Source organism: Orycteropus afer, unplaced genomic scaffold (assembly GCF_000298275.1).
Source record: "Orycteropus afer afer isolate SDZICR_OR568_19922 unplaced genomic scaffold, OryAfe1.0 scaffold00459, whole genome shotgun sequence".
Classification (NCBI taxonomy): domain Eukaryota; kingdom Metazoa; phylum Chordata; class Mammalia; order Tubulidentata; family Orycteropodidae; genus Orycteropus; species Orycteropus afer.
The window spans coordinates 1,931,180-1,939,611 of record NW_006922046.1 but is presented as its reverse complement, the minus strand read 5'-3'; the positions used below and the strand labels follow the sequence as shown (position 1 = coordinate 1,939,611).

Genomic DNA, 8,432 nt, shown 5'->3' with positions numbered 1-8,432 from the left:
CGGGGCAAAGAAGTGGCTGTCCGCTTCCCTAAAGATGATCGGAATTGAGTCCATGGCAGTGGGTACCTTTGACAAACCCAAGTGAGTGTCTGAGCCCATTTTACCTTTGAGAAAACTGAGGTATGGAGAGGTGGACCCGTGTGCAGTCCACAATCCCCTTCTGATCCGATGTGGGGCGGGATGCGGGGGAGGGAGGGGGACGACAAGCCCAGAGAGTCGGCCCGCCAGAGTCACTGGTCAAGGCACTCAGTGGTGCAGCAAACTCTCCTCCGCGTTCCGGACTCGGCCTCTGTCCCTTCCTGCTGGGAACTTTTTTGACTGCCCAGCCCAGGGTCTAGCGGTCTTGTCGCGCCCTCGACGTGGTGTCCAGTCTGGTCCTGTCCCCGCGATATCCTCAATCCTCTCGGGAGCGATCGCGAACCCCGCGTCTACTCCGGGGAACCCTGCCCTCCAGGAGAGGGAGCAAGCCCCGCGCTCCGCGCTCCAAGTTCTCGCCAGTCCTCCTAAGCCATTGCGGCGCTCACAGGATTCAGGCAGCAACAATACCCAGATTAGGACCCTTAGGCTCGGAGTGGGAGAGTGACACGCCCAGGATCCCAAGCTCTGGCGGCTGAGAGACGCTGGCCTGGGGCGCCGGCTCGGCTTGGGCCAATCCCTAAGCCCTGGAGGGCCGGGGGCGTGGTCGCGGCGGGGTGGGGCCCCACGGATCCGGAGGCCTGGCCCCGGGCCGCGCTGGAGGGGGCGGTCGGGTTGGGACGGGGGCGGGGGTGGGGGCGGTTCCCAGCGCCCTCTAGGGCTGGCGGCGGCCGAGAAGCTTCAGTCCTTTTCACGCTCCCGCGCCGCCACGATGACCGACGCACTGCTGCCCGCAGCCCCCAAGGCGTTGGAGAAGGAAAGCGACGGCTACTTTCGGAAGGTGGGTAACTTTGGGCGGGCGAGTTTGCAGGCTCCAGGCCTCCTTCCTCCAAGGATGAAGAGGGTGCTGAGGGAGCGCGCGGCGAGTCAGCCAGGCGCAGAAGGGGGCCTAGTGCCTACAGGACCAGGGGTCGGGGTCGCGGAGTAGGGTTAGCGGCAGCGTGCGGGGCTGCCCTGAGCCGATGCCGTTAGAGGATCGCGCCCGCGGACAGGTTGGGGCACACGGTACTGCCCCGCCCAGGTGTGGTCCGGGGCTGGCGGGCGCTTGGGGCTGCCCCGCACAGGTGCTGGCAAAGCAAGGTGAGCCGGAGAGGGCAGTGCACCGGGCGGCCTCGGCCGGCGATTCTGCGCGGCTGGGGGAGGGACTAGTTCCTAGGTGCGCTCGCGCGCTCGGCCTCGCCGCGTGTGGGGACCCCAGTCGAATTTATCTGGGAGCATTTGATAGGGACGCGGGTGCGGGTGGAAAAAGAAGGACCACTTCGGGGAGATCGGCGTTCTTGTTTTCCCCCTAAAATGTTACTAGTGTCCGCCTCTCCACTTTTTCGGGAATGGGTGAGGAAGAGCTGCTGGGAGGAGAAGACCTCGGGAGTTCCCCCTGCCCCCAGTCGTCCAGGAAGGTTTGATCACCGCCGACGTGTGGGACGCGGCCATACCCCTTTGCATTTTGTGCTAAAGCGAATTTAACTGGTTTCTGGAGAGACGGGGCGAGGGGCGAGTGCGGGCTTCGCGGGCGCTTGGCACCTCCAGGAGTCCCTTGGTACACATTGCAGCCTCCCGCTTTGGAGGTGATTTTTAGACAACACAGCGCCTTGAAAGTGACCATAGCCCTCGGGCACGAGAATGGCGAGAATCAGCAGGGCCTGATTACAAAAATTTGGTCCTGAACCAGAGGTGAGGGTAATGAGCGCCCAGGGGCAGCCTCTAAGTTTGTGCCCTCTCTCCCCACCACCAGCCTTGTCGACCCCGGTGAGGAGTGATTCGGCCTCATCTGGAGCCCCCTTGGATTTGTGCCCTGGGGCGGGGGCTGGGGGGCGCAAGTGCCACCTCTGCAGGCCTCGTCGCTACACCTTTATTGCTGGAGAGCTAGGAATCGGGGTAACACCTTCCGTCTCCGAGTCTAAAAATATCTTTTGGAGCTTGGCCAAGAATAGCTGGGTGGGTTGAGAGATTGTTTTTTTATAACCGATATGACCTAAGGCTGTGTGTGTAATTATGAATAAGGAAGTGAAACTGTTTCTCACAGAACAATCAATTCTTAATTGTTCAGCGTCTGACCATCGACGCAGTTGGTAAATGATCTTGGCACCTTCCTCTTCTCTTGTGACTCACCTTTGGGCTGTTGCTCAGGAGCCCTGGCCACAGGGGGTGGGCAGGAGAGGAATCTGGAAACAGGTGGGAAGAGTGGGAAAAATTCTTTTTGTCAAATTACACTTAGTATTTAAAACATAAAAAGAAAGGGTTTTAAGGTATATTTAAGTTCCAAGACGTCATCATGAAATTAAAGGATTACAACTTCTAATTATAGGTGGCATTTGGGACAGAGGATCACAGGCCATGGATGTGGAGGCTGAGGCCTGGCCTGGGAATTCCTAGATCTGTGTTCTAGGGCCCCAGGGCCTGGACTGCCACTCCCACAAAATTACTGTGTGGTCTCCAGCAAGTTGCTATCTCTTTCTGGGGCTTCATTTCTTCCCTAGATTGTATGTCGCCTGAATAGGTGGCGCTCTGGACCTTTAACTATACCTGGGAAAAAATGTCAGGAGCTCTGGGGGTGCAGTGCCTAAGGCATTTGTCTGCTAACCAGAAAGTTGTTGGTTCAAACCTAACAGCTGCTCTGCGGAAGAAGGATGAGGCAACTGACTTTCGTAAAGTCAGTTGGAAACCCATTGGGGGTCACTATGAGTTGGAATTAACTTGATGACAGTGTTGTGTTTTCTTTTTTTGGGGGGTGGGGGATGGTCAGAGGAAGGGGCAGAAGGGATGGAGAACATCTGTGAAGGGGATGATTTTCCTGTGGGAGCCTTTAACCGTATGAAGCCCCGGAAGCATGGGAAAGATGACAAGTGAGCTGTGAGAAGAGCTGTGAGAAGGTGCTAGGTTGGGGGTTTTTAGATTAAGTTTCTCTGGTGATGGGTGAGAGGATCATGGGTGTAAAGTAAGATGAATAACTGCTTTACAATTAGAAGCATCTGTTTTGAAAATGAGATCTTGTAATGATCACTGTGCTATGTCTGCCTTATGGTCAGGCCAGCCCAAAGAATTTTCTTTTTCTTTTATGTACGAGGACAGTAAAGCGTTGATGTTCTTTCTTAATCTATGATCTGTGTCAGTTTGACATAAGCAAATTACGAGGCAGTAGATGCTATATATAGGAGCTCTGGTAGCATAGTGGCTAAAGCACTTGACTGCTAACCAGAAGGCTGGCGGTTCAAACCCACCAGCCACTCCTCGCAAGGAAGGTTGGGCAATCCTACTTCCGTAGTGATACTGCCTCGGAAACCCAAGGAGGGGTCGCTATGAGTCGGGGCCGACTCAACGACTCAACGGCACATAACAACAACAACAACAGATGCTATATGGGAGCTCTGGTGGCATAGTGCCTAAGGCATTTGACTGCTAACCAGAAGGCTGGTGATTCAAACCCACCAGCCACTCCTTGGAAGGAAGGTTGGGCAATCTGTTTCCATAGAGATACTGCCTGGGAAACCCAAGGAGGAGTCACTATGAGTTGAATCAACTTGACGGTAGTGAGTTTGTTTTTACTTTTTTTTGGTAGATGTTATATGGAGTCTTTAGGTTGTGCAGAGTGTTAATGCATCTGGCTGCTAACCAAAACCAAAAGGTTGGAAGTTCAAGTCTACCCAAAGATGTGTTGGGAGAAAGCCTGGTGATCTTCTGAAAAGCTTCTGAAAAACATTTTTTTCTGAAAAACGTTTTTCAGGATTGAAAACCCTATGTAACATAGTTCTACTCTGACACAAATACAGTCACCATGAGTTGGAGTTAACTCCATGGCAACTGGTTAAGTGTGATATGGGTGAAGAGGGGAAGGAAGAGCACTTCAGGCAGTGGGAACAGCATGGGCGAAGGCATGGGACTGTGAACTTTGCAAGAGGACTCTCTGAGTATGCAGGTGTAGGCTGGTAGGGGTCATGCAGCCTGCTGAGGATCTAGGGAGCCGTGGGGATCCATCAAACTGATTAAAGCAGGACCAGACATGTGAGATTGTGTCACAGAGAGATCCGTGTTACAGCTGAGTGGTCAGTGCATGGAGGGTGGGAGAGAGGCAATGGTGGAACCAGGCAGGGAGGAGTTGGGGGAAGTGTGCCCACTGTAATGTGCATCATTTCTGCCCTTCCCACTCGGGTACAGATGACTGATGGCTTTATGGTGACACAGCCTCTGCCTCCCCTCCTTCTGAGGACCTGGGAGGTGAGAAGGGTCTGGAAAAAGGTGGTATCAACAAGGATGGGAAGAATTAATGGGGTAGGATATGGTGGGGAAGATGGTACCAGCGGGGATCCAAGATTTCTGCCTTAGACATCTGGGTCATGTGGCTCCCTGCGATGGAGGGAGGCAGGAGGGGAGCTGGTGTGGGGATAGGCATTCAGCCCCTATGAAATCATCAGGTGGATAGTACCCATGGGGAAGGGGCTCCACAGACCTGGCAGTCATGAGAGCACCCTGGCTGAAGATGCAGCTGTGGGAGGCAGTTGGGACGTAGAGTGAAAAGAGGACAAGGGGTTGGTGAGTCCTAGAATCTAATGCTTCCACTTAAGGGGCAGACAGAGAGGTGAGAGGCAAGCCGAAGGGTGACATTGTCCAGAAAGCTGAAAGGAGAAGCTTGTTAGGTGTGGTGGACAAGTCAGAAGATCATTAGGCAGGACTGGATTTAGTCCTTTAGGGATTGTTAGTAAATGAGTAGATGGAGAGTTAGGGGCAGAAGTCAGTGTGTCAGAGTGTGGAGGGGAGGTTGACAGGGAGATTGGTAGAGAAGGGGAGACGGACAGGCTTGTTTTAGAGTAAGTCTTGAGCCTTTTTAAAGCTGGAGGTGAAGAAGTTGTTGGTGGAACAGGTTGTGAAGATTCAGGAGAGAGAACAGCTGTTGAGTGGTTCCAGATGAAGGTTGGTAACAGCTGCTGCATGAGGTGGGGATATGAACCAAACAGCAGCAGTAGGAGAGTAACTGCTTGGAGATGCAGTCAGGGTATCCAGAAATCTGAATCTCGAATGACTTGTGCCCAAATCGGGCTCCCTTCACCTGTCTTTGCGTTTTGGGGATTTTAGTCCCATTTACAGAGCCAAATTAATTTCCACTAAAGTCAAACTTCTTTTTCAACTTATTCCCTCTGTCCTACTTCTCCTCTTCCTCTTTTCTGTTCCTTTCATTCCAAAAGCATCTATTGAGTGGTAGCTCCATGCCCGACCCTTGTTGGGTTCTGGGGCACTCTTGGCTCTGACTCAGGAAGGCTTTTGTGCAGTTCACGGTTAGCCTCATTTCTGGGGTGCTAAGGAGTGTTGGGAGTTTGAGTTTTGTCAGGATATCTCAGGCCATACTTGAAGAGCTTTGGTTTAGTCCAGAGAGCAAAAAGTAGGCCCTACAGGCCATATTTAGCCACTCCTCGGAAGGAAGGTTGGGCAATCCTACTTCCGTAGTGATACTGCCTCGGAAACCCAAGGAGGGGTCGCTATGAGTCGGGGCCGACTCGACGGCACATAACAACAACAACAACAACAGGCCATATTCAGCTGTGTTTTATGTGGCTTGCACACAAATGAAAACTAATTACCTAAAAATCCCGTATGCCACTGGACCATAAATGTGCAAGACAGTCACTGGCAGAGACAGGTCCCCTGGTAAATCAGTCTTCTTGGAGTTGTGTGGGACTTTGCTCTATGGGGCCCAAGGGCACAACTCAGTCCAGGTCAGGTGTGGGCTCTTCCAGTTCATACTCTGTCCTCTGGGCCTGGGCTGGTGACATGGGATGGGTGGGGGTAGGGTCTCTTTGAATCAAACAAACTATTACTGGTCTGTGATAGTATCGTGTGTCTCCTTTTCTCAATTTTCTGTGGTTTCTCTTGGCTTTTACTTTTGTTCTCCTTAAATGGATATGCTTAAATAAAGGGACAGCCATATAAGGTTAATCTTAAAAGGATGATTAGCAACATGCACCTTCTTTTTGCCACAGATTTTTATGCTCATCCTGATGAAAGCCTGGCCAATAGTGAAATTCAGAGTAATAAAAAGTTCCAGGATATTGTATTCGGATGGCAGGTCTCTTCCCTGGGGCTCTCTGGTTTGCAAACCCACCAGGAGACCTGTTTTGGGCCAGGAGCAAACCAGCTGGAGAAAAAGCTAGAGAAAAGACTTTCCCCAGAGCTGTTGAAAGGGTCCTTAATGCTAGGTTGCAGCACCAAGTGGAAGAAGAGAGTCAGTACAAAGTCCAGCTTTGTCTGGTTCTTATCTCTGGCTCTTTATCCTCTGGGAACACTAATGATCCAAATGAATTTCACTCTATTGTTTTTACTCAGCAGCCTAGGAGAAGTTGTTTGTTGTTCACAGAAACTTTCAGGCTGGACAGGGCCCCAAGGTTCATTGTGTCCTGGTTTATGGTCCCTGTTTACTCTGGGCTTCCTCAAGGCTCCCGCAGAGAAGGAAGGAGGCAAATTCTGTTTTTTTTTTTTTTAAAACCCAGAAGCTCCTCCTAGTTCCTTCTTTGCACCATTCTTCTTAATGGGGTCTAGTTTTGTTAACACCCCTGTGCATCATTTGTGAGCACCAAGTGTGAGGCTGAGTCCTTGGAACACAGTGTGACTCATGGAGGCTTATCAGCTCTAGATTCACTGATAGTATTGGTGAAGAATACTGAAAATACCATGGACTACCAGAAGAATGAACAAATCTGTTGTGGAAGAAATGCAGACAGAATGTTCCTCAGAAAGGAGAATGGCCAGGCTTTGTCTCACCTACTTTGGTCATGTTGTCAGAAGAGACCACTCCCTGGAGAAGGATATCATCCTTGGTAAAGTAGAGGGTCAGCGAAAAAGGGGAAGATCCTCAACGAGATGGATTGACACAGTGGCTGCAATGATGGGCTCAAGCATAGGAAGGATTATGAGGATGATGCTGGACTAGGCAGTGATTCGTTCTGCTGTATGTAGGTTTGTTATGAGTTGGAGCCAACTTGATGGCACCTAACAACAGCAACAATGATGATGGCCTTCCAGTCGTTTGGACCCATCCCATTGGAGCTTTCTGGGGAAGGAAGAGGAGGAGGAGAAGGTGGAGGGTGAACTTTGGTGATACTGTCCCTCCCTGCACTCTACCATGGTCTAAGCCAGGTCCTAAGGGCCAGATTGCACTTAACTGACCATGACCTTGGTAAGGGTCTTCCTGGCTGCACAAACCTCACCAGCAGCACAGAGGGCCTGCCTGACAAACACCTCTAAACATAGACAAACATCTCTAAACAGATGCTGGCCAGGAGTGGTTCCCTGGCAGAAATTGAATGTTCAGGGCAACTCAGGAGAGTATAACATTGTAAATGTTCCTTGTTTCCTGGGGCTATTTGGACTGTTCCCAAGATACCACCTGATGCTGCTGGGCATTGGCTTAGCCTGATTATCACTTCCTCCTTTGGCTCAGGAACCAATATTGTGACAAAAGGCTGCATTGAAGGTAGCCACAGCACATTTGAACTGCAAGTGCGGCTCAGCCAGAGGACTGGATTGCACAGTGGGCAGCAGGTGGTGTTGCCTGGGAGCAAGGTCTCCTGCCTGCAGAACCAGGGGGAGAGGGACCATGGATGAAAGATACAAATCCTTCTGGCCTTTCCAGTCATAGCCATGATGAGTTCGCTATGGCTATATACCCTTAGAATATACCAGGCTTTGACTTAATTTTCAGAAGAGAAAATCATAAACTTTAGAGGTAGTTTCTTTCTCTTCAGTATTATTTGTATTAAATTAACATGTTCTTATAAAAAAGGCAATACAGAAGTGTATAAATTAAAAGTCACACACACACATTCCCTGGATATAAGGACTGTTAACTACTAATAAGTGTATCCTTCTAGTTGAAAATAAACAGGTTATTGCTTGGATCTGGAAATATTTTTAATTTATAGAAACTTTTTGATTGTGAGGTTTGTATTAGAGGTACAATAGAAGCTTTGTTATTCAGCATGTTGAAAAATAACCATGCCTAACACACAGTAAGTGTTTATAAAGATTTGTACAACTGACTAAAGGGAGCCAGCTAGTTAAAGATTATGGCTAAGTGTTGATTCATATCTTAACTCCCTCCCACCATGAATTAACTGGGATGCTCTGGCAACTGCAGAGATTGTGGAAGAACAGGAGGGCTTTTTACAAGGAGCAAATTCCTGATTTTATTTTATTTTATTATTTTTTTTTATAGGATAATATATATATTTTTTTTTATTAGGATTTGGGTGAAGATTTACAGAGTAAATTCACTTTTCATACAGCAGTTCACATATACTTTGTCTCATGTC

General features: G+C 49.9%; 1 protein-coding gene across 1 annotated transcript in view; it reads left to right on the top strand.

The window, feature by feature from the left end:
• The first annotated feature begins 847 nt into the window (after positions 1-847).
• The window catches only part of RHPN2 (rhophilin Rho GTPase binding protein 2), an 87,564-nt gene continuing 79,979 nt past the window's right edge, over positions 848-8,432 (top strand). The window contains exon 1 of the mRNA XM_007954350.1: positions 848-916. Coding sequence (XP_007952541.1) covers positions 848-916 — 69 coding nt within the window. The remainder of the gene's footprint in view (positions 917-8,432) is intronic.